The sequence below is a fragment of the Urocampus carinirostris genome, chromosome 3, assembly GCF_059441175.1.
Source record: "Urocampus carinirostris isolate Australia breed hairy pipefish chromosome 3, RoL_Ucar_1.0, whole genome shotgun sequence".
In the NCBI taxonomy this organism is placed as follows: Eukaryota; Metazoa; Chordata; class Actinopteri; order Syngnathiformes; family Syngnathidae; genus Urocampus; species Urocampus carinirostris.
The window spans coordinates 49,902,497-49,929,764 of record NC_142351.1 but is presented as its reverse complement, the minus strand read 5'-3'; the positions used below and the strand labels follow the sequence as shown (position 1 = coordinate 49,929,764).

The following is a 27,268-nucleotide window of genomic DNA, read 5'->3' as shown; positions in this document are numbered from 1 at the left end:
ATGAGCTCCTATCGGCAACGGCCCTGCCTCCCGGGGCTTCTTCTCCGGCTGCGTTGTCACCTTTCCTGCCCACTCGAACCACGGCCCCGCCCGTCTTGGCAATTGCTGTGCCTCGAATGGGGTTTCCGGAAAAACTTGGCGCCGAGCTGGTCCCCGTCGACCTCAACGGCAGCCCGTACGCCTGCGTTCCCACCGTTCTCGAGTTCCGTCCTTCCTCCTGTCTAGACGTTCTCCCGTCCACCTGCCTTCCCGCCAGTCCCGAGATTTGCCCGTCCACCTGCCTCGACGTCCGCCCGTCCGTCTGCCTTCCCACCGGTCTCGAGGTCCGTCCTTCCGCCTGTCTCGACGTCCGCCTGTCCCAACGTCCGCCTGTCCCGATGTCACCTGCCATGCTTGTTTGTCGACCTGTCTGCCTGCCTGATTCTTCCGCTCGCCACTCCGATTCGTCTGCCTGCCATTCCGACTCTTCGACTCGCCCGTGCGACTCTCCTGCAACCCCCGACCCGTTTGAGTCCGACTCGTCTGCTCGCCGCTCCGGTTCGTCCGCCTGCCGCCCCTGCCTCTCCCCGTTCCTGCGTTTTCGGGGGAGGGAGTGGGGTTGCCCTCTTCGGTAGCGTCGGCGAGGTATTTGTTTTTTTTTGGGACCTCAGGGGCTGTCCCTTGAGGGGGCGTTCTGTCAGGTTCTGCACGGTTGCCATGGCGCCCAACTGGCACCGCCCCTTGACACCTGCTGACTTGCATTTACCGATTACTTCTGTGGGTACTTAAACGTTCTCTTTTGAACTGCGCTTTGCCAGATCAATGTTGAAAACTTGTTTGTGCATGGTTATACTTGTTGTGCTTGTTGGACTTTGTTGCACTTTGGTGTAACATTCTGAGAGATCCCTGCAAGTTCTGTTTAATTCTGGAAATGCCTAGTTTGAAGTTTTGCCTGTGTTTGACCCGTTTTGTTTTTTGGTCTGGTCCATTTGTGTTTTGGACAACTTTTCTTTCTCAGTTAAAGTGTGAGGACGTCTGCGCAAATGATTTCCTACTTTCTGCTTCCCGATCCGTTTCGTGACTGTATTTAAGATGTTTTAAATTGTTTGTTAAGAAAAATAATGCCTTTTTTATTCAGCATTGGCTACCTTATTCAATCCTGTTTGGCAGCTTTGTTTATTTTAAGTTTTTTTGTACTCTAGGTAGACAATAATAATGTGTATTGAAATTAATATTGAAATAAGCAAAATAATATAACGTGGGCTATAGGATCAGGATGCTTATTCTAAGGCTGATTTAGCTTATTTTATTCCAAAAACAAGAGAAAATATCTTAAAAAGAGAAACCTCTGCTTCCAATGAGGTTATAGGTAAGGTGTGTCATTTGACGTGTCCTTAAAAAGTTAAAGGACGAATATTCTCTCTTTTAAGTATATTATGTTATCAATGCCCAACTGACTGCAAAGAACCTATATTTTTTACCACTGCGCCTATCTGCTTTTATTTTATCTTACCAATGCTATTCAGGGACTTGCAACACATTAAGTAGGAGGGAAAGAGCGATATAGGGGGCAGGTTGAAAAGTGACTTTACGCTCGTCTTCGCATTTTTTGGTTAGTTTAGCAAAAAAAGGGGAAAAGTAAGAAAATGTCCATTACAATTCAGTCCAAATACCAACCTAAACCCGGAAAAAAAGATAAAAAGAGTCTCACGCGCATGTCAAAAAATATGCACATACAATGAATATATGACCGAGACCGCAACTTTAAGCTAGGAGACAGCGGCAGAAAGTAACATATTTTAAATTCCGGACAGCACCTTTAAGTTTGAGTTTAGTCATGCGAGAAGAGATAAAATTGTTTATTTATTGTGTATTATTTTTGATTATTTTTTCTGGAGGTTTTTTTTATTTTCTTACCGTCACTGCCGTCTATATTTTAAACCTTAAAATATAGGTTTAAGTTCTCAGTATTAGCTCTCTTTGATAATCAAAGTGACAAAGAATAGCAACTGAGCTATTGTTAAACTATCCGGCAATCTAATAATTGAGCTGACAAGCATAAGAGTGTTTCAGCATTGAAGAAATGAAATATTGGGCCACCGTGAAGAGAACCACGGCCTGAGAAAGACACAACCAGTACATGTAAGTCTGACCCGAACAGAGATGAAACGCTTGGGGGCTAAAGTTCATCCCACCCAGAGTCAAGCCGGACCGCTACTAGCATCAGTTCCCTCCGGAGGTCAAGCAAACATTCGGCTGTGTATTCTGGGCCATTTAAGGGCTGGTTAAATAAACCAACCCACTCCCGGCGGGAGGGTGGGTTCGGACCGACTACCTGATGCTGAGCTTTGGTGTTGTCGTGCCGATTCTGACTACAAGTGAGTATTTCAAGCACGCTTCAGAGCAAATAAAAATCATGCCCCAGAATGATGCATTTACAAGTGCTAAACCATTTGCAGGCAGTTTGAAACAAGCAAGTCACAAAAACCAAGTTTGAAAAGTCATATGTGTAGAATAGAATATAATAGAATAGAATAGAATAGAACCCCTAATACCCCCAATAAGCAGGTTAGCGTCTTACATGGCTGCAATACAAGGCCGCTATTGGGAAATGTGAAGCACACTGTAAAGCGCTTTGGGAAGTCATTGACTTGAAAAGCGCTATATAAATGCAGATCATTTCATTCCATTTCATTCAATAAAATAGAAAACTTGAGACAGGAAGTTAAAAAGCGGCAGTCCAGTCATCCTCTTGCCCGTTTTGTTCGGAAAAATGCCAAGTCAACCAAATACAAAGTGGTGGGTCGGCTTTGTGTTGACATTTTCACATCTAGGGTAACCTGTGAAAGGTGGTGTTTATTTCTAAACTCCTTCCCCATGTACTTGGGTGGACAAAAACACACACAGACAAACAAATAATCAAACATAGTATACATGCTTGGATCCCAGACAAAAAACAAAAATATTACATCACCACCGTCGCTTTACACCGTCAAGTGATGAAGACTGTCATAAACTGTTAGAATAAGTTGGCAAAATCTATTTACAACGTAGTGATTTGAAAAAGGCACAAGTTATAATAATAGTGCAATCAAAACACTGCATTGTAACAATAGCGCAATGAAAAGTGATGCATTAACTTTAGCAGCAACGAAATAATACCCACAAAGTTGCAAGATACATTTTTTTCACAGTTTGCACACTTGTTTAAGGTGGCGATGGCCCCAGGGGAAAACACTGTCTCTAGGCCCGTTTGTTATTGTTTTAAGGGACTTGTGGCGACTACCAGAGGTAACTGGGTCAAGATGGGGTCCTTTATAATGTTGACGGCTCTACTGCGGTAGCACAAACCGGTAATGTCCTTCAGACTGGGCAGAGAGCATCCAATAATCTTCCGGGCTATATTGATTTCTCTCTTATGTTTTCACTGTCCTTAGCTGTGCTCCAAGCATACCAAAACGTGTACCTCAGCGGGTGTGACTTACTGAGTGATGTCAAGAACTGAAGTTTCAACTTGGAGCCTGAGCATGCCATTGGCAACAGTAGATTTGATTTTTTTCTCTGTAAGCGTAAAAGGACTTCATATGGCTCTCTGAGGTGACTCAGCGCTTCATGATGAAATATTACAAGTCAAGCCCAGGATGTGGCTCCAAGTAGAACACACACATTGAGAGGAGCGACTAAACCCTTTCTCAAAAACCCACGACGCAAAGTAGATCAAGTTTCTGCCACAAAGTTAGGATTTCCTCTTTGTGGCTCACTTTGAATGGCTTCCGCTGTCGAGGTCTGATGCCGATTCAAGGTCGTTGTTTATTTATCCATGTCTTTTGTTTGACTTTTTGGGGAAGATGATTACTGGTTACCAAAAATGATGAAATGGGAAGCATAAATACATTTCTGTTTACATTTAACTAAAGTACTTTTTGTTTTATTTATAAAATATCAAAGAAGTTAATGAGAGGTGTATGATTTTGCTTCCATAGTAGTATTGTAATTTGCAATATGCCTTAGAAATGTAAATTAAAAAAGGAAAAAAACAAAAGTAAACTACTATTTAAGTATATGTTGGATTTTCAATTATCAAGCATTAATGTATGTTTTTGCATAATTTGATTACCAGGCATTGAGTCTTTTTCAGATCATCAAAATGAAGCTCAACAGTATGGTGTTATAATTTCTTGCAATTCAGTTAAACTATAATTAGAACATTTTGGGGGTATGCTTGACTGCTCTTGAATATTCATTAGTTTACGTTAGATTATGTCATTTAGGGGTGTCCGCAACTTGAAATTTTGCTACTCTCTGCCGCCATCTTGGCTTAAAGTCATTATCGCAACCTCAGTCAGCTCATTCCTCAAATACTGATGAACTCTTCTTTTTAATCTTCTTGAGGGTTTGGCGTTTAGACTGTATTTAAAAAGAGGCCATTTCTTATTTTTACCATTTACAGGCTACACTAACAAAAAACCCTGGGGACGAGCATGAAATCACTCTCCTCCTCTCCACTTCTAATTTGTTGCGAGTCCCGGAACAGCGGTGCTAAAAGTAAGATAAAAGCAGATAGGCACAATGAACTAAATGAAATAAAAGTTATTTGAACTCAGTGGGGCATTTTTATCATATGCACAATGGAGAATATATTATATTTTCAACTTTTTAAGGATACTTCAAATGACACACCCCACCCGTTGAAGAATGTACAAAGAAACCTCAACGAATTGTAAACTGAATGGTTGGGCAGATCTGTTTTGGTTTGTCTTTTTTAAGTAGCTAGCATGCTGTGAACCCCTGCTTTAGACTTGAAAAGAATGTTGTTGACTACTTCAAATCATAGCTAAAGCTATGACAGTAAAAGCTGTGAACAAACCACATCAATAAAGTAAACTTGAGACTTATAACTCTTCTACAGGCAAATTTGAGTTGAATTTGGTTCGTTCGTTCCAACAACAAGAGAGTTTCTGGCTTAGTGTGTTGGTGTGAATGCATTCCAGGCTTTTAGCCTAAGCTTAGTTTACCTCTCCTCTGTGGCCCACATTGATGAAACTGCACATGGGATGGAATGCTCCCGTGCCACAAGCCAGAAGGTGAGTGCGGTTGTACGGCTGCAGAAGGCGCACAAAGTTGCCACATTCCGTCTGCAAAATATAGAAAAATGTGTGAGATGATACCTTTGGTGCTGAAATGTGCTTTCTCACTCTCAAACACACAGTATTTTTTGTGTCAATCAAAACAAATAACGAAATGGTAGCTATCCTGAAGATTTTATGGTTGCCAGGGAATATTTAGCAAACTATATAATACCACTTTTGTAACAATGCTGCCCAACGATGATTATTGAATCGTACATGTACAGCTTTCCTCTTATCGTCAATCTACAGTATCTCCATTTACCTAGCAAACCTTTGAATACTTTTGAAACGTCAAGATTTTGTGACCATGATATATTCACACCAGTTAAAAGAAAGGGTATTTTCAATAGAAACACATACTCAATTGAGCTCTGTGTGGGCTACATAAAAAATAAATTTTGACAAAAAGAAATATGCCGCAACTCTATACATTGAGAGTTGTGTGGTTTTATATATGTGGGTGGCTTTTATTGAGGCCATAAAGAAAGTGAAAAGATATATTTTTTCACTTCAATATTTTCTTTCACCGCTGTAGTTTAACATGAAAGTTACCAGGACTGGAAAATCGACGTTGAATCATGAGAAGTGTAGCGACTTGTGTGGCAATACAAGAGAGAGAGTTTTTTTGTGTTTCATTTTTCACTTGAGGAAAGTATCAGAAATTCTTCATTGTTTTCTTTTTTTTCCTTCTCTGTTTAATGTTGTGTTTGCAAACGACTTGGGGTCTGTCTTTACCTGCATTAATCACATTACATCATATTGTGTTTGAAACATTCTTGTTATTTTAAATACTTTTGGTTCTATAAATGCTTGATGCCAGAGTCAGATCTCCTAGCAGAATGCAGTAATTGACATAGTTAAAGTGGGAAAGGAAACAAATACATCCCAACAGTGATAAAACAGTATGAATTTGGTTTTTAGATGATCAGTTACTCAACATTTCTACTATGGGTTAGTCGATGATATATGATCATCTAAACTGGCGGAAATCCCAAAATGAACCAAAAATGAGATTGTGTATTTTTCCCCATGTAAAAATCTGTGAAAAAGGTACAATGGAAATAAGAACAGTGCAAACTCACACACATGTATTCATATATTGGTCAGCCTGTATTGTATTTGATTATTAGCATAACAAGATTTATATCTATCAGAATAAGGGTATTGTTCAAAATTGTGGAATGTCAAATGGGCTAGTATTTTCTATTAATTTCCTTGAACCGTCTTCAGAAAACGGACAGAGGGGTATACATACCCCAATATTATAGTCCTTTTTTCACTTGGGTTTGGGGTTTTGAAAAAAGAGTTCAGTTGAAGCCATCTGTTTCAGATGTATTCAGATCATTTGCACTTTGCAGGTCTTTGGTCCCCCCAACTACAGACCAACAATAGTCAGGACTCAGGATACACCACGTGGCACTCAAATGCTCATAGTGGATAAACGTGATCGAACACAAATATGGGAGCACTCCCTCAGTTTTCTTTTGCTCCAATTTCTCTTCCTCCGAAATTAACTCTGCATTATCTCCAAAAGTAGGGAAAAAGAGGAGAAGAATTGTTTTTCATTGCCATTTTACAGTATATAGAATTTCTTGAAACAATGTTTAAATGCAATATTTATTAGTTACTGTTCATTTGTGACATGCCAAAGGCTCTTTTGCTGAGATGCGTGCCGTCCTAAAATCAAATGAAACTGTTATGGCCACGATCCATTATCGGAGAGCAGGGGCTGCAGAGCACATTTTTGGAAGAAGTTCAGGGCATTGAAAGGTGCCCTTATTGCCCGCCTAAAAGGAACTGCACCCTTTTCCCGCGATCCATTATCCCCAGTCGACTGTTGCTGAGAGTGAGCGGGCAAAGTAGCAAATTTGTGTCATGTGTGGCGATTTCCCTTTTTTCCTACCTAAAATGAAAAGCGCCCAGGCAGGCCAGATCCATTATCCCTGGTCAACTTTTGTTAAGAGCAGGGCCCAGCACAGTGCATGTTAATAACAGGTGGATACTTAACTGATTTTCACATTTCACAGTGGGGTTTTGGTCACCATTAACTGAGATAACAAGGAATCACAGTATATGTAATTATCTTTCAATTGTAATGCTAACATTCGGTGGCAATAGACATTTAAATGGCAACGTTTATTCTCTCTTAACTTTTCTCGGTCCATGCTAATGTTCTGCTCAAATTGATGAATAGTGAAGGTCAAAAGGTAGGAGAATATCATTAAAATGTTAAACAGGGTGCAGGGCTTTGTGGGGGACGATTGTCTTCTGTAGGTTGCTGGCAGAGTTCCTAATGTTGTTGACAACGCAGACCACTACGCCCCTTCCTTTATTTATCTTGTGGCCAAGTGTTGTCAAAGTCATGTTTTTGTTTTTCTGAACTGAATGATCGAGAGTAAATATTGTCTGCGTGTCAGTGAGGCATGCGTTTCACACGGCGAAACAATGTGAAGACCTATAACCTTACCCGCCCCTTTACCGTTTCTTCAAAGTCAAGTTTTGTTCAACATATGAAGACGGCAAACAAATGAGACTGAAGGTATGTCGCAGTGTGGGTCCATGTTGTCTATTGCTCAGTGGAAAGACTGAGCTTATCCGTTGCTTTTGACAAAGCAAACCCTCAGAAACACAACAAGCAAGCAGACAGGAGTGACTGCAAATGTCAAAGAGCCAGCGCACAATGTTAAATTCAGTTTAAATGTTAAAGCAGAGTTCAATTCTCAATTGCCCGAAAGAATAAAAAGAAGGGCAAAACCGAAATAATTTTTGCATAACTATCTTAATGTTTGTTTTTGCAAACTATAATCATGGAATTAAGTTTAAAAATATATATGATAATGAAAGACACACCAAGCTTTAAGGGCCAATAAATGAGTTTGCGTCTCCCAATCATTAAACAGAACACAGGAGCTTCCGCTTACCTAATCCCTGTGAGGAAATAGCACATAAAACTGACACGGGACACAAGACACACCTGCCACTTCAAACGCAATGCTCATGTTCACAGTAAAACACACACACATAAGTACACTACATGATGCACACATACATCCACACGTCTTAAACATTTTCCAGATGGCAAAGGTTGATGTGATATGTGTACGATCTGTGTCCGTTTAAAGTACTAAGTCCTTGTTATGTAGACAAAATGTCTTTAAAACCCCATAGCATAAACAGTAACTCAGGAACTGGCAAAATAATGTAATATTTAAAACAAATAAGGAGTCTACATTGGTCATGAAAATTATTTTCTCCTCACTTTCTCTGACTAGCGTTTTGACATAATTTCCAAGAGACATGTTGCTGACATTCTACGGTGCCGAGTGAACTTATTGCCATTTACACTTCTCCTGGGGCACTGAGCAACAATACCAAAATGGAGAGACCATATAACCAGTGGAAACCTACCCAGTGCGGGAGAGACGGTTAAGATCTAGAACAAAGTGTTCTGGTCAAATGAGACCACAATTGAACTTTTTGGGCTAAACGCGAAGTTTGGAATAAGAGTTACACTGTACCTCACCCTGAAAACACTATCCCCATTGTCAAACATTGTGGCGGCAGCATCATGCTCTGGGGTTGCTTTTCTTTAGCAGGGACTGGGGAAATCTTTATAGTTGTTGGGACATTCAAAAAAGGGACCATTATTCCTCTAAATCTGCAAATACCTGCTTATTTACGTTAGCTCTATGCTCAGACCTCATTAAGAGATACGCTGCCACCCTATGCACCAAACCAATAAAGGGCCTAATTTTATAAAGTGATCTCTTTTAATGAGCAGACCTAGTATGTCTGTGGCATATTTGACAGAAACAAAATCAAACCCATTACAAAGTGGCAAATCTAGCCTGTTAGTTTAGTTGGGGTGGTAAACAGTGTTGGGAATAACGCCATTATCGATGAGACATTACGTTATTTTTCAGCAATGGGGTAATCCATCTAATTATCCACCGTTACAACGCTGTTCCTTTACTGACGGTCAAAAGCGCTGCATTGCTTTGTATAAAGCGGTTTTCCGCTCCTGTCCAAGCTTTTTACGTTTTTCGGACACCATTCAAAATAGCGACTTCCATTAGGTTAGTCAGCAATTATGAATATAATATTGTATTTACTAATGAGCCGAGAAAAAAAAGTGCAAATGAGGGCTGAGACGAGAAAAATGTGAGCTGCCCGCTCACGACCAATCAACAGCTGTTTCCCTCCAAGACGCCTTTTTTCTCTTGTGTTTGGTCAATATGCATTTTTGCGGGAATCTGTTTTGTTGACTTTACACTTGTTTCGCATAAAAAGTTTAAAATTCTTTTGTCTTTCATCTTTTTCTTTTTTAGATTTAAAAAGGGAAAAGTAGTTTCATTTCCTGTATTTTTCAGTGTTAATGTTTTAATATAAATGGGTAAAGTTTATTATTTTTTCCTCTTTAATCTCTTCTTTTGTCTTTGTATTTTTTTCTTTTGTTCCCTTTTTCCCATGTTTTCCTTTTACTCTTTATTTTTCACCCGGTTTAAGTCATTGTGTGCATAATGTTTCATAATAATTGGTCACGTATGGATTAAAGCAACAATAATTACCTTAAGAACCACTTGGGGCCCAAAGAGCCGGCTCTTTTTAGTGAGCCAAGCCGAAAATGCCGGATTTGTGAAAATAGTCAGTATTTTCATCTCTACAAATAAACTCTGGACAAAAACCACCATGGCGTTTCTTATTTTGAGTGCATGCGTCATGTTGCGGTTTTCCTCCGTACCCCGCACACTAGAAGAATCTGGCGTCTGAGAGCCAAAAATATCAATCATGTTTTATACTCAACACCAATGCTGCCGTTGTGTTTTCCTCCCAAATTTGCCCTAGCACAACACCTGACGACAGAGGCAAAATGCCGATTGCCAGTGGCTTCCCACGCAGTTGGCGCAAGGTGTGCAAAGGGCTTAAAGTTTCTGTGTTTGCAACACCTGAACGCTAGCCTGGTTTCCATTCCCACTGCCAGCAAGCAAGAATGCTTTATTTTTGTTGTGTACATTTTGTTGAAGCGCAGTTGCATATGTCCACATCGATCAGTTGTCGAACTAGTGATTGTGATCTATTTTATAGAGTAAAACTCATTTTATATTACTTTATAAAATACTTGAAGTACAGTAGGCGATGTCTACTTGACCAGTTGTCTCCGGTTGTGAGGGTTAGATTTAATCTATTATACTCAGTTGAAATTGTTTACAGCTATTTGTTATTTTACTATTTTGGTTAATGATTATTTCATTGCATCTCAAGTGTAGGATAAATCTATAGCTGGTGAGGTGCAATAAATATTACAAGGTTCCATAACAGAACAACCTGTCTGTTCTTCTCTATTCAACTGATTGCAATACTGCTCAGACATTTTTATTTGACATACAGCACTTTCTGAAATAAGAGAAATACTTACTTTGCCTGGTAACTTGTTGCTTTTACAATTTGGTAATTCAGTTACTAACCAGGTTACTTTTGGGAAAAAGAGGTGAGCTACCCACTATATCTGACTACTTTTTTGAAGTAATGTGACCAACACTGGTGGTAAATTATATATTAGTATTTTTGCATATTATTTGAATGCTGATTTCATAAAAAGAAAATCTATTTACCATCCATCCATCCATTTGACAAAAATGCAGAAAAAAATTAAAAATGTAAATATGTAAATAAATACAACTTACCTGTGGCTCTTTCCCTCTCTGAATGCAGTCTTCCCGGTTGCCAGGCAACGGGGGCCAATAGATCTGGGTGGCAGAAAGACAACGGTCCTGATTTTTTTAAGTTCACACTGGTCACAAAATAATCATATTGTATAGCACATCAACTGACAGGAACTACATTATCTAAGTCCTAAGAGTGGAAATGAATATGTGTTAATACATGTTTGTCCTATTTTGTGTCATAATTTTCGTGGCATTTAAAAGCTTAAGGCCAGATCTTGTTTAGTTACTTTGTATGCATCCTTACAATTATTTTGGAACTTGAAAAAAAAACGTTTTTAAATCAATTTATTGATACATTCTAAGCGTTGATCTGGTAAAACATTCAGCGGACAAGGGATTTTACTTAATGTTGTTTTATTCAAGTTGATCGCCCTAGAATGTGGAGAACTCAACCCTCCACCTCATTGTACCATAATGTGGCCACCCACATTTATTATGCACCCCTTGTGGTGTATACCACAAATATGGAACCATGAAATGTGCTACGTTGCTTCTTCCATGGCCGTAGTGGATTGGGTTTTATGATTATTGGGGATAAGTCACGTTTGTGTTTTGTGTTGTGGGATTAAATGTATTGCAACACTTTTTTTAAAAATCAAACAGTAATGACATGTTACGAAAGGAGTTCTGTTGAATCAAAGATTGAATGAGCAATATTGAATGTGGCGTTACACTCAAATTGCAAGGTTTGAATACGACATCAACACCACAAATAAATCAATTTTAATGAGTCAAGAACTTGAGTAATTTGACATATTATACATCTAATTCAGGATTAACATTATGAATAAGCAAATGATCCCTCCCACACCCTCAAAACAGAGAATTTCAAGAGTGGCACGATCTGATTACATTCAAAGGCAACCGTTCGCAAGTATTGCATGATCCACTGGTTCATGTTCGGTGTGATTGTACGGATGTAAGTAAAAAATTCATATGCAAAAAATAACCAAACTTGTTTTTTTGTTTGTACGACCAGGGTACTAATCTAAACACAGGCCGATACTGGGCCATGGCCCGGTGGTTGGGGACCTCTGCTGTGCAGTATGTATCGTAAACATATATTTTGTGAGGATGTTAAAAACAGTATTTTAGAAACCTAGTTCGTTTTTTTTCCCAAAAATGCATAAAATAGAAAACTCCAAAAGCTTCAAAGATGTGACTTAATTAAGCTCCATGCCATATTTGGATGCAAAATGCTTTTGCTGGTTCTCAAGATGCTTTTTTAACCATTAGTATAAAAGAAATCAGGTTTCACATTTCGCCACAGATGAAAGCTGTTTCAACATTGGCCTTCAACGGACTGTGAAATTCAGCATTTTCTTTGCTCACCGCCGGCGTTTTGATAACCGGTTTTGTTTTTTCTAAAGACGTGCATGAATCCAAGGAGGAAAACAAACAGTTGTGGTGTACACGCACTACATTCCGAATGTGTTTCATGTGTCTAATATCCCCGAGCAACACACCAGAGAGTAATTAGAAGCATGTAAGGCAAATTCTTTTTTAAACCAGCAAAGAAAGGTCATCTGTAGGTCTCGGTTCACACTTTTAAAATGGTCAAAAACCAAGTAAGATTTTATCTTAAGCTGGAATACTTCAGGAAACCTGTACCACGTCTATAGTATAACAAGCCGCCTTGTGGGCCACCATACTGAAGTACAACATGGGCCAGAAACGAGTTCACACCATTGAAAAGCTATATGCCAATGCAACAGTGCTGTACTGAGCAATGGTGCCGATGGAGCGTGGTTACAAACCACATTCGGTGTGAGAGAAGGCTAAATTATATCTCATATTTTAGTCAACATCTTTCTGGAGTGGATCCTGAGTGAAGCCCTGGACCAACCTGAAGGTTCAGTCCGGGCATAACTTCACTAACCTTTGGACTGGCAAGAGAAGGACAGTCAAGTCAAGTTAAATCATGTTTATTTGTATAGCCCTCAATCACAAGGAGTCTCAGATGGCTGCACAGACCACATATTATTGCAAACCACAGACTATTATTACACCACCGCCTATTCTAAAACCTACATGAGGGCAAGGAAATACTTAAAAACCTCAAGATAAGGAAAATGAAGAAACCTTGAGATGGGACCGCACATGAGGTAATCCCCCTTCCAGGATGACCAGGCTGCAATGGATTTTGCAATAACAAATAATACACAGATATTGTCAACATGAAATATAGGTCATTCATAAGCAATAAAATAGAAGTGTGTTTTAAGCCTAGATTTAAACCGTTCCACTGAGGTTGTAGATCAAATCTCAGGGGGGAGAGCATTCAACTGCACCGGGGCCCAAATGGAGAACGCTCTTGAACCTGCGGTTCTCTTCTTGGTTCTTGGGATCACTAGTAGACCAGCATTTTCAGAGCGAAGGCTCCGGACCGAAACATAGGGGGAAATTAAATCTGAAATATATGAGGGAGCAAGTCTATGCATGATTTTGTAGAATACCAACAGGAACTCACAGGTCTGGTAAATCACCCAGACAAATCAGCAACCCAGTATGGGATGGGCATCAGCACAGAAAATAAAGAAAAGTAATGACCAACAAGAGCAAATGTGTCACCACAAACATCACCATCAACCACCAAGAGCTTGAACCCTTCATTAAATTTAAATAGCTTGTAGCTGTCATATAAAAGAGTTAGAACCAGAGTAGCTTAGACTACAGCCGCACTTGCCAGACTTAAACCTATGTGGAGGGACAAGATCATAGCAGTGAAATCAAAGATCAGAATCATGCAAGCTCTAGCTACCTCTAACTTACTCTACACTTGCTACATAGCTCATGTGACAAACGAAACGATGCGCAACACCATCAGAGAGCACATTGAACCCTACAAAGAACTGTTGTCAACCATGCACAGAGGAAAACGTCAGTGCTATAATTTCGTCACAAGATCATCAGGACTGCCCATGATTATTCCCCAGGGCACAGTCAAACGGGGCAGGAGAGGAAGATGGAAAAAGAACTGGGCTGACAACATAAAGGAATAGACTGGAGCCAACTTTGCTACAATCCAAAAACAGTCCAGGAACTGTCCGCAGTGGAGAAAGCTATCCAGAGTTGCATCATCAGTGGTGCCTCGACGCCCCAGGCGATCCAAGCACATGAGAAAAATGAACCGTGAATCTTTCATTTTTTGGTGGGATCAGTGAAAGATGAATACTTCTGAAAAAAGTGTAAGAACTTAGATTTTGTCTGACTAAGCTCACTAGTACAGTGTTTCTCAACATACGTTCCATGGCACACTTGTGTCAGACCTGGTCAGACCTGGGTCAGAAAAATTTCCATTTTCATCTAATTAGTGAAAATAAATGAGTATTTATTTCTAAAAAGCATACAATTGTCGGACGTCTGGGCTGTCTTCCTGTGATTAACTAACAGACTGTAATGTTCTTCCAGCGGTAGCAATAGGTGACGGAGAATCACGATTGTTTTGCCATTTTGCATGAGTGAATTGAGTGTCTGCAATGTTTCTAAGAGAAAAAAATAACAATTTTGAACTGGACCTTGGGCATATTTTGAACGCAGACCAAGGCCCAAGAATTAACGGATTGAAAAGATGTCAAAGAGGCAAAGTAGCTTTAGTAAAAGGGATGGCAAGCTATTTTGTGTTTTTTAAATAATCAAACCCAACCAGGGAAGCTAATTTTGCTACAAAGCAATGCAACTGATTCTGTCGTGTTGGTGTCTGGTGTACAATTTAACGTATATCCAGAAGACGATGAAAAAATAATAATGCCCTTTCCAACTAGACTTTTGTGGATAGATAAAACAGTAATGAAAATCTGCACAACAATCTTGAACATAAGAAAACAAAATGGATTATTCAGGTATTAATATCTCATATTACTAAAACAAAAGTTTTATTACAGAAAAATAACCAACCTTTAATTTTTTTTTGTCATTTTTTTTTACAAGAAAAAAAAGTTTGTATTATATGAAAATAAGACGCATAACTCTCAGAATGATCCAAACCACCTGTTTAGGAGGTATTTTGAGGAAACATTTTGGGTTTTTTTTTTTGAAGGGGGATCACCTCATGTACAGCCCTTGGAAATGTTTCTTCATTTTCCCTGTTTTTTTTTTTTTTTTTTTTTGGGGGGGGGGGTGGTTTCCTTGCCTTTATGTGGGTCTGTGATCGGCAGTGTTGCTCAGATCATAATTGAAGTTCTTTGTGACTGTCTGTGATCATGTCTGTACAAATAAAAGTGATTTGATTTGAGTAAAAAATGTTTTGGTATTATTATTAAAAATACAGTGTTTAATCTTAAACTATTACAAAAAAATAGTAATTAAAGTAAGAATTTAATCTGGTCCCTCATGGAGTTCATTTTAAGTATTGTTTCTCCTATCTCATCTCGTTAGCTGCACCGCTTATCCTCACTAGGTCGCAGGGGTGCTGGAGCCCATCCCAGCAATCATCAGGCAGTGGGCAGGGGACACCCTGAACTGGTTGCCAGCCAATCGCAGGGCACACAAGGACAGACAACTCGCTCGCTCATTCACACCTAGGGACATTTTAGACCGGCCAATCCACCTTAAATGCATGTCTTTGGAAAGTGGGAGGAAACCGGAGTGCCCGGAGCAAACCCACGCAAGCACGGGGGGAACATACAAACTCCGCACAGGAAATCCGGTAGCTGGATTTGAACCCACACAGGAGGTTCCCAAGACCTTAGAACTGTGCCGCACACACGCTAACCACTGCGCCGCCGTGCTGCCCCTTGTTTCTCTTGTTTTAATCGTAAATCTAATGGTATACAGTTTCTTCCCCAGAGCCATCACCACCCTTAACACACACTGCACAAAAAGCTGAAGCTCTTCCAAACACACTACCTCATACAGATGTAAGATTGTATTCATGCCTATGCTTACTTGCCTATTTTGCACTACCGCATATTGCACTAATATGATCCCAAAACTGTATGTAAACACCCAATGTAAATATCTTTTGCCTCTACATGCCCACATTTTCTTGTGTAAATATTGCGTAAATTATCTTGATCTTTTTTTTTTTTAATTCTCTCAGTAAAATGTGAACTTGGAGTGCCACGTCCAATTTCGTTGTCCTAATATGTTCAACCCATTTTGTAACAATGATAATAAAGGTATATTCTATTCTATTCTATATAATTAAGTTAAAAATATTGTAACAAATGGAAAAACGATCTGCTGGCGGAACAAGATATCTATATATTTTTTGAGTGGCATCAAAAAGAAAGATTCCTCTTTAAGTCAAATCAAGTCATATTTATTTGTATGGCCCTTAACCACAAAATTTCTTAAAGGTCTCCACAGGCCACAAATCCACCATCCCCTGATCTGAAACCTGCATACGGGAATGGACAAACTAAAAAGCTCAGCATAAAAGAAAAGAAGAATCTTTGAGAAGGGGGCCACATCCGACCCGAGGCTCACTCGAAATTTCAAAAATGTTATATCTACCGGAATGCTATAACAATTCCGTATCTCTATACTCATAACTATAGTCTGTCTTGACCATCGCTTAAAAAAAGACGAAATACAAGCCTTGAAACAATGAAACCGGTGCAGACAGTCAGATTGTCTTCAATTAAAAAGTCTGCTCGGCTAGGAAAAAAGTTGAGAAATACTACAAGTGCTCTCAGCTGATCCTAAAAAATCAGCAAATTAAAACTAAATTAAACACATTTCCCTATCATTCAGAACTTGTCTACAAGGTGACTTGGAATAACACAGAAAGTCTGGCGCGATCTCTTTCCTTGGCGTGTTGCTGCACTGAATTGTTACGCTCTCCACCCTGCGACGAGTATGTCTGACCTCCACTCGTCATCCAAGTTCCTTCCTGTTTAAGTCTCAAAATGTCATCACAATTGGTCTTCAATTTTGTATCCAGCCTCAGACATCGGTCACCGACTTTGATGCCTGACATTGTGTTTAATCAGTCAAAGGCTTTAAAACAGATGCGAAGTGCACGATAGTCACAAACACATTTCGGCCTTCCTCTTTTTTTAACCTTGTCCTGATATCTGGCAACCAAACTGTGCCTGCGAGCCAAAACCATTAAGAGCCAGAATCTTTGTTCGGGTGCCAGATTGTTTAACAAATCGGACCTTTGAAAAAAAGCACCGGAGAGCACTAAATCAAGTCAGTGCAACTTTGATCAGCCTGCTTGTATTTCATGACAGTTACACCATTAAGGTCTACAACATAGCTTGGATAGGAGCAGTTTTATCCCTTCTAATTTAGTTGTTTACTTTCTGAAATGAATATCCAACTCGTTACGTCCGACTCATTTAGTTTGTAATTCATTCAATTGAGGCTTGTTCCGCTAATGTAGGGTTGAGGTAAGATCTTAAGCCCCGACCAGAAATTTAGGCGAAGTTGGTCCAAATTACCTCTTCACTTCCCGAGGTCCTCTTGAATAAAATGTGTAAATTCAGGTTTCTTCAGGCTCGGTCCTTTGTTGGGCTTGAGCTAGTTCAGGCTTTATAACCCGCAGGCTGGATTTGGTCAGGATGGATTATTTTTTAGGCCCAATCTCTATTGCAGCATAAGTGGAAGTGTGTACCTTAAAAAAGTTGAGAGCCGATCACAACTATTCACACTAGGCTTTTACATTCAGTGGGAGAAAGTGCAAGACGGCCTAAACCCGAATTTATGTCAAGGCCATGGATGAGCTGCAGCCTTCCTCAGCAAATACATAAGATCACGATCACACCTATGGAACGTGGGAGGAAACTGTGGAATGTGAACTTGAGGTCAAAGCTAAGAGTAGAGACTTGCACTCGTAAGCAAACATGAGAACCCTAAGTTTGGGTCTTTTTATTTCATATGAAGCATGATGTTTATACTGTACTGGTGGTGTGCCGTGCATTTCCCACCCAGACCTTCATTAGTCCAACCCTCAATAACTCATTTATGGCTTTATAGCTTTTACTGCGGCTACAACTGTGATACATATATAAAGAAAAATATTGATGTCCTCATAAAAGGCAAGATTATTTGGGGAAGATAACTGTAATTTACTCCATCCATCCATTATCTGCACCGCTTATCCTCAGTAGGGTTGCGGGGGTGCTGGAGCCCATCCCAGCTATCTTTGGGCAGTGGGCAGGGGACACTTTGAACTGGTTGCCAGCCAATCGCAGGGCACACAGGGACAGACAACTCGCTCGCTCATTCACAGCTAGGGACCATTTGAACCGGTCAATTAACCTGACATGCATGTTTTTGGAATGTGGGAGGAAACCGGAGTGCCCTGAGGAAACCCACGCAAGCACGGGGAGAACATGCACACTCCACATGGAAAGGTACGATTTCATGACCTCAGAACTGTGTCACACACGCGCTAACCGCTGCGCTTCCATGCCGCCCATATTTTACTCACCAAATATAATCTTTATTCGTGCACAAAATCCATTTTACTGTCTTTCCTCAAAAGATGTATATTACTTGCTCTCTGCTCAGTCGCCTATCAATCAGACGTGAATAAAGGAACATTTATTTCTTCTTTATTTAGTGCCACTAGTCTTGGGCTGCAACAACGAATAGATACATTTGATTAAGCTGATTAGGAACTGATTTATTTAATCATCGATTAGTTGTGTCACATGATGTATAAGCAACTACACACATAAAATCAATGCAAAAAGTGCATTTAACTTTGGTGTGAAGTTGAGAGTTGTAGTACCCCCTAGATCCGGGAGAGGGCGCCTCAAGACCATTTTATTCATACTTATTCATATTTATTCATATTTTTTATATACTTTTTTAAATTGAACATTGCATTGGTATGATACTATCAAACACAACTAACTTTACAATTTTCAACGAAACAGAAAGTGCTGAATAAACAGAAAAAAAGGAAAATAAATTACTAAAATAAATAAAGAAAACGAATAATAATAATGATGATATGTTTAACTCAACACAAAGAGGCATATTCTTAAACATTTTATACATAATTTGTACATTGAGAATTTTTATTATATTCAAAGTTTTAACCAGAACACCATCGAGTTTAAATTTTATATAGAGTTTTTGTGGGAAAAAAGGAAATGTGTTGCTTTTTCTTTGATTTTTTTTTTGTATAATATATACAAATGTAATATGATCTTTGGATAAGGTGGGAGGAAAGGAGTATATTACATATTTGCAGGTGTGTAGCATATAAATTGATGTATTTGTGTTTACTTTTAAGTTAAACACTTGGATTTTATATTATAGAATAGTTGTTCTGTACAATATTTTTATCCGTCCAAAGCAAAAAAGAGGAGGAAATGAAATCTGTGTTCCGATCCCTCAATTACTTAAAAAATATTACTGACGGATTCTTCGATGACTACACTCGTTGACTGATCCATTCGAAATATGAACTTCTTCTATTAAGGAAATGGAATAGGAGGTTGGATGGAAAACCTGCAAAAAAAACTTGACCACGCTTATTCCCACAGACTTGTAAAAACTCCAATAAAGCTCCACATGAGGTACAGCTAAAGTGTGATAACTCTTCTATCCGTTTAACGCTGATAACAGCGTGTGACCCTCTACACTTGAAATGCAACAAAGATGTGTAATATATCTTGTTTCTTTGGAGCATCCCTCCAACATGGATAGTGATCTTTGTCTCAATGTTCTCTTTCCTAGTAGTTGAGGACATGCTTGTCTATGTTGGGCTATTCGAGTTGGAAATTAGGTTAGCAAAAACCCCAACCTCCCGCTGTTCCCCTGCGGTGACATAAACACAGCGGTTGTTCCCAAGATGAATGTTCGAGCAGTTAAGTTTCAAAATCAAACATCTTTTTGGTCGCCTAATTGATTCCACATTGGAGAAGGCAGAGGATCCTGGAGAGATGCCAAAATTGCGAAGGTAGGGGGTCTAGCCGGAGAAATCCAGGCAGTCATATTTCATCATTTTATCTTGTTTTAAATTTTATTTTGCTTAAAATAATATTTAATTTCCATTGTACATTTTTAATACACACAGGAAAGAAAACTCTGAAAGAAAATTCAGGCAATCTTTATTCATGTAAACAGACGCTCCCCTACTTACAACCATTCGACTTGTGTAAAAGATAGTTAAGTAGATATAAACATTTTTTTCAGGATGTCGAAAAATATCCGGACATCGCTGTAAGTTAGATTTGTAGTTAGTAGTGCTTCTTTCCGCCGCTACAGGCGTGTGGCGCTGTGAGAGGTCACCCAACATCCACCCCGAAGAAAAAATCCGCTTCCTCTTCCTAGTTTGTGTGTAAACATACTGTACTGAATCTCCAAGAACTTTGACGTTTTTATTGTTCAATATCTTGTGCATCCATTAAACATTGTTTGTGTAAAGTGTAAAGAAGAGAAGAACTGTTTCTTTGGAAATGAAAGTGGAATTAGAAAGATTGATGCGGTTGTGAAAATGGTCGGAACGCTTATTTTTCCACTTATTACCATGTTGGAGGACCTCTTGAAGCGCATCTTCCGAAAGTAAGTTAAACTCAAATGTATTTATCTTTATAGAATATATTATTTTAAGAAATGTTTCTTTTTCTTAGGACAAAGCAATACAGGTTACTGATACAAGCCTTAAACATACTCATATAAACCTTAAACATACACAATATAGCACTGAAGCAACTTATGGACAAATTCAACTTACAAACGATTGTACGTTCGTAAGTAGGGCAGCGTCTGTATTGTGAGTTGGATTTGCAGTCAGATTCCATTTTTTAATTTGTAAGTGCTGCATTTCTTTATGTGAAAATTATTGTCTATTAATCTTCAAATTTAGAGTGATACTATCAATTATCAGAAGGCACAAGCAATATTCGTAAAATTTTGGGATGCAATTTCAAAATTCGAAGTCATACAATACAATATTTTATTCCAAATATTTTAAAATAAAATTAAAGTCAATTATAAGATTATATAAAATTAATTGACTGCTTTAATATTCAATTATACTTTACAGTTTTACAAATATTTTTTAGTGGCCTGTTTTCTCACATTACCTCCTTGGATTCGTTCCTGCCTGGTCCTAACAGAAGAGAGTACATGACGTCTTTGCCCCCCAGGAACAGACGGTCACGGTATTCATCCAGATAGACAGTTGATAGTGACAACTGGCCGTGATGTCCACTGAAAATGGATGACCTGTTGGTGGACAGGAGATCTGCCAACGCAAAAGAAAAGATTGAGTTATTATTTTATAATAAACGATTGAAGGACAAGGTGCTTTGCAGTGGACAGGAAAGACCTACGGAGGATGAAAACACTGCCCAAAAGATTACTAGCTACCCCCTGCCCAGCCAGGAGGACATTGACAGCTCTCGCTACCTCAGCAAAGCGAAACACATCCTGAAGGACTTCTGACACTACAACTGCGGGGCAACTGTTCAGGCCCTAACAGACTGAGAGACACAGTAGCTTTTCCCCAAGTGCTATCAACACACTAATCTACAAGCACACATAGGAAATGTGGAACACCATTTTAAGTCCAATATCCCGGTTGTGAATAGTTTTATTTTAGATGTGAATACTTTATATCAAAGGTGAATACTTTATATCTTTATATGTCTTATATTTTATATCTGTATATTTTGCTGACTGTAGTCCAACTCTAATTTCATTTTAGCAACACAATGCTAATAACGGTGATTTTGTTGTGAATTATAAATGCCTAAACCTTGGGTAACTTCAAAATTAGGTACCTGCAAACGTCTTTTTGACGCATCCTGATAACCTACCGTTTATTCACAAATGCTGTCTACCAAAGCTCAAAAGATCAAATAAAAGATCAGGAGATTCTGTGTACATTCTAAATCAAATGTGTAATCCAATAGAGTGACACGCCATGACTACTCATAAATTTGAATTTTTGTTTTATTTTCTCAATCTCACGCTCACATCAAAGATCATCCTGGTGATTGAACTTTTTCCATGCATTTATACAAGCATGGCACATCTGGTCTTAACTCTGTACGAGCCCATTAACAAATTTACATGTACAGTAAGTCCTCTCGGTCCGATTCATTGCTACGCTCGTGAACTTCCCGCAAACACGCACATGTTGACAACGCGTTTCGGTGAAGAAACGCTTGTTTAATTTTTTTATTAAAGGGGCAGTGTGTATAACATAGCACCTCCTACTAGTAAATAAACATGATTTGTTAACAAACAAAAACAATACTGATTTAAATAATAAGCAAAAAACGTAAAATATCATATCAAGGAGCAAAATATTTCAAATATTTCAAAAAACTTCCTGGGTTGAGATGTTAGCATTTATTTTACACTAAATGAGCATTGCCAAGAGGGAGCTGACATAGTTGTCTGTCATCTTGCTGATAAAGGGATCCGAAAACTAAAAACCTCACAAAAGCTGGGTCAAAAACAATGTGATTTGGTCACTTTGAATATCCATAGTTTGCATTCTTCCCTGCGCTTTTTCGCACTTATTTTCAATTGCAAGACACTATACAGAACTAACAATACACAATGAACCTTTAACGGTGTTTCAGTCTTCTAATAATTTTGGAAAACTGAATACAATTTTCAAAAAACTTGCTCTGTTAGAAATGTTGAATAATGTTTAATTTTTAAATGAACAAAGGGTTTAACGGAACAATAATATAAATACAGTTATATACAGACGAATGTGTTACCTGATCGCACTCTTTTCAACACTAAATACATTACATTAAAGCAAAAACCCCGACAGCATGTGGGAGGAAACTAGCTGTAGATTGATGGCGACCCGACCCCGTTTGTTCAGTTTCATCGTTCAGTTATTGTTTCCGGTGGAAACAATGACTAGTTTGATTACCCGGTTAGTAAACAAACAATGCCGTGATGTAACACTGTTATATATAATGGCGTTATTCCCATTATTGGTCATTACACACAAACGCAACAGTGCGCTCACTCTTAGGCCCCCCGCAGCTGAACCAGGTGTCTGACCGAGACATCATAGACAAACAGTTATGACATACGGTGTAAATGAAATAACATGAAAGGAAATAATTGATGTAATTTAATGCCAGGGAGTGTGTACCCTCTTCTACAGCATCCTTTGTCTCACATTTACATAAACATTATGTGCTGACAGAAGTTTTGTGTTTATCATAATTTCAATCACTGACACTGGAGAAACAGAGAGAGAAGACAAGAGATTCCATAGTTTGTTAGAAATTTAGAAAGACCTAATTGTGCTCTCAATGTGAACTAAAACAAAGCATATCATATTCGACATTTTTTAAAGACAAAGTTCTATTTTTCTCTCGATGCGTTACTATGGAGTTAAAATGTCAGCACTTTTTCTTGGATTACATTAATCTCCTGATCTTGATTTTTTTCTTAAATTCAATCTATATTTAGTTTAATTTGTCTCTCATTATTATGGTATTTGGATTACGTCACTGATTACATTTTTCAATAGATAACTAAAAAAAATGTATCTAATGCCACATTTTTTGGAGTAACCCTCCTAACCCTGACCACAGTGTCATTTTTTTTTTTTTTTTGATTGGCTGGAAGAACTCAACTCTAATTGTCTTCAAAGCAAGGCAGCTGGAGTCTATTTTCGAAATTCAGCAAAATGACCAAGTATGGTACTCTGTCTGATAAAGCCTGGCAATAAATTTCTTCTAATTCCCCCAAAAACATGAAAACCAATGAACCAAGACAAGGAAGCATAACTCCCACTGCAGGGTCAAGGTATTAAACTTGTAGGTTAAATCCAATAATACTAAATCACTGCTGGTAAAGTAAAAAGAAAACAGAAAAAAGTGAAAGAAAGAAAAATGCATGCCACACAAGTTAGAAGAGAAACCTCTACGTGTCCATTTATCTATTCAAAGGGGTGCCAGGGAGAGCTTAAGCACCTGGTGACCTCTGACCAAATCTGGCAGAAGCTTTAAAGTCCAAAAGATTGCTGCAGCAACTCAGCAGGAGCAGCAGTAAGCAAGTTGAACTCAAGTTCAACTACACATGGCTATCACCATGTTAGGGGTGAGCAACTGTTTGGAGTCGTGGGCCACATCGAGTCAAAATAACTGGCTCCAAGGCCGGTCCTGGAGACATCCATTTTTTTCTCATTTGTGAAGAAATATTCATGCATCAACATGTATTATTTATATTTGCTTTGAAATAGATTATCATTCATTCATTCATTATCTGCACCGTTTATCCTCAGTAGGGTCGCGGGGATGCTAGAGCCCATCCCAGCTATCTTCGGGCAGTGGGCAGGGGACACCCTGAACTGGTTGCCAGCCAGTCGCAGGGCACACAGGGACAGACAATTCACTCGCTCATTCACACCTAGGGACAATTTGGACCGGCCAATTAACATGACATGCAAGTTTTTGGAATGTGGGAGGAAAACTGAGAAACCCCAAACAGGCACAGGGAGAACATGCAAACTCCACACAGTAAGGTTCATGAAATAGATGAGTTTTTTCAAATTGTCTTCAAACGCTTCCTGTTAAATAACATAACAGGTCCCTGTGTTAAGCACTACATTTGATATTTAGTTTTGTAGTATTACTTTACTTGTCATTTTTTGTATTTTTCTAGCAGATCTGCAGTCGGACTTTTGTCATATTGCTGTAGTTTTATGTTTGTTGTATTTGTAGCCTTTATGCAGTATTGATGGAAATATTGTTGTATTATTCTGAATTAAGTAAGTAGAAGTATTACTCTTTTACTTTTTGGTATTTACATAATTCAAATTTTGTAATATATCTGTAGTATTTTGGTAGAATTATTCTAGCACCATTGTTGTATTATTTCTCTTTTTTTCTATTTTTAGTACTTCTGCAGTAGTATTTTTTATTACAAACATGATTTTTGTGGTATAGCTGTAGTATTTTTGAAGTATTATTGTAACAGTATTTTAGTATTTTTTCTGTGATAAAGTTTCTGTAGTGGTATTTTTGTAGTATATAATATTTTCATAGTATTTACACTGTGGAAATGCTGTAGTATATCCGCAGTATTTTTGCAGTATTACTGTATGTGCATTTTTTATTATTTCTCACATGTGGGCAGCGCCCACCCAAAGAATAGATGTAGCATTGAGATTAGTCAGGAAAAATGAAAATAATAAATAAATAATAGAAGAAAAAACAAAAGGAAAATAATAAAGCAGAAAATAATTCGTAAGAAGTTGGGAAAAAAATAAAATAAAACATGAAGAACAAGAAAAGAGGAAAAGAGAGGGAAAAAGAAGAAAGAAACCAGGAAAAAAACAATAAAAAGAGAAAATGGTAAGAAAAAAAGAATTGAAAAACTAGCAGTAGAAATTAAAAGAAGAACAAAATAAAACGAAAAAAGAAATAAAAAAGAAGAAAAAATCCGGAAAAAAGACAAGTTACGGGGTACCTTTATTCATAATATGACTGCTAATAATTGAATGTTTTGCACAACATTTTCATGATTACCGATTGGAATCACCTGCGCCCGCTCATTAGGCGCCAGCCGCTGCGAGCTATCTGATTGGCTCCCTGTACAATATATACCCTGTACTGTCACTCTCCTTTGTTGATACAAAAAGGCTTGACCCCGACTCCCGCCTGTCCTGTTTTTGCACCCGTTTTTCCACCTGCCCGTTCCTGATCTCCCCCTTTGTCTCCGGCTACGACCTGTTTTGATCCCGACTATGTCTGCTCTCCCGTCCTGGCTTACGACCCGTTTCTGACCCCGACCACGTTTTTGCTATCCCGTTCCGGCTATCGACCTGTTTTCCGTCCCTGACACCGCCATCACCTGCTGTGGAAGATCCCCTTCCGTATTCGAATCACAGTCCGATTGCGAGAGCGACTTGCTTCCCGCACCCAACGAGCACCGGATTGTGGGCGGAGCCCTTCCTCTTTCTTTCAATAAAGCTTCTGGTAAACATTACGCAATTGGGTCCTGATTCCGTTCTGGTCGTGACACAACATAAATTAATCTGTTCTAGAAAAACCTATGATTCTACCGAATTATATATTTAAACTGGAATCCCTGCACGATACAATAAAATGTCGACCAAAAGTATTGACTTTTCAGAGCAACAACAAATAAATTACTAAATTCAAGAAAAAACTGTACATTTTTAGAAACACTAATTGTGAAAGATATCACTGGAAAAACACTGGAACAGTGATGTGCAAAAAAATATAGTAATGGTAATGGTAATAATAATAGTAAAAATAAAACATCTTGGACAGTACAGAAATGGAGAAGGAGTACTTTGAAGCCCATGGATAAAATGGATATGGAATGTCTCAACTGTTGTTTTGCAAGCGCTCAAGATTGCACAAGAAATATGAAGGCTTCATCGATTCCACAGGTTAGTATACACGTTTTCCTGTATTTGTTTTATTATGGTTCCATTTTAAAGCAGTTTTAGAGGGGTCAGCTTCTATGTGAGTTTACACAGTAACTAGATATCTCCTTTCATAGTAAGGTAATCATTTTCGGTGTCAGTAACTGAATTACTTTTTAAATAAAGTAACTAGTAACTGTAAATAATTACCGTTTTTCAGTAACACGTCCAGAACTGGTTCTAATAAGACCCAACATCCAACTTTGACACAATTATGTTCTGGAACAAACTGTCACTGTGATTATTGCTGTCTTATCGTCAAAATATGTTGTTGCAGTATCTGTTTGTCCCTCTGTTCTCTGATCCATCCATCACATTGGGGTGTTATGCACGATAGTAAAAAAAAAACACATTCCGTGGAGAGTGCTAATAAACAAAGCAAAAAAGATGTTGCTCACATGAAAGGCTGAGGAATAGATTAAACCAAGTACACCACAAAATTGTTTTACTGTCACGATGCATTCATTATCATAGTTACGATGCACTTACAACTAAGGCTAGTCTCCAAACCTACACCTTGTAAATAGTCTGGCCTATTTATCTGTCATTCTTTTCATTCTTTTTTTTTCCATGTCTGGATTTAGCTGTTTATCCTGGCGTGCCATATAAATATGGCTTTTAGAGACATTCGGGGAAATGCACCAGAAAACTAACAGTGACATCCTTTTATATATGGGAGGAAATTTGCTCTATTCAGACTTTTTGGTGTTTGCTTCAGGTGGAAATTTTCAGTATCAAAAAATGAGTAATGGTATTAAAATTTGGTATTGATACTGAAGATTTAAAGACTAGTATTGGTTTGTTGGGTGGCTGCAGCACATTGATCACAGGACAGTGTTGAGAGGAAAAAAGTGAGCCTAATCAAGAAAACAATTTGGACTAATTTTATTCATATCAATGACTGTAATGATCCCCAATCCTCGAGCTCAAAGCTAGGATATGGTGCTCTCACTGTTGCGATCTGTGTCTGATTCTTGCATTAGTGAATCAGCTGGTAGAACAGTGTTTAAGTCCCCTGAATTACTTGTGGGATACCAGGGTTCAAATCCTGGTGAAGTTAAACATCACAATAGTAATGGTCCTTAGGC

The 27,268-nt window shown here is 38.6% G+C and overlaps 1 protein-coding gene across 1 annotated transcript in view; it reads right to left on the bottom strand.

The window, feature by feature from the left end:
• The window catches only part of sema3g (semaphorin 3G), a 90,659-nt gene that overhangs the window by 40,257 nt on the left and 23,134 nt on the right, over positions 1-27,268 (bottom strand). Inside the window, exons 2-4 of the mRNA XM_088332250.1 lie at positions 20,827-20,987; positions 10,793-10,855; positions 4,995-5,114 (exon numbers count right to left, since the gene is read on the bottom strand). Coding sequence (XP_088188376.1) covers positions 4,995-5,114; positions 10,793-10,855; positions 20,827-20,987 — 344 coding nt within the window. The remainder of the gene's footprint in view (positions 1-4,994; positions 5,115-10,792; positions 10,856-20,826; positions 20,988-27,268) is intronic.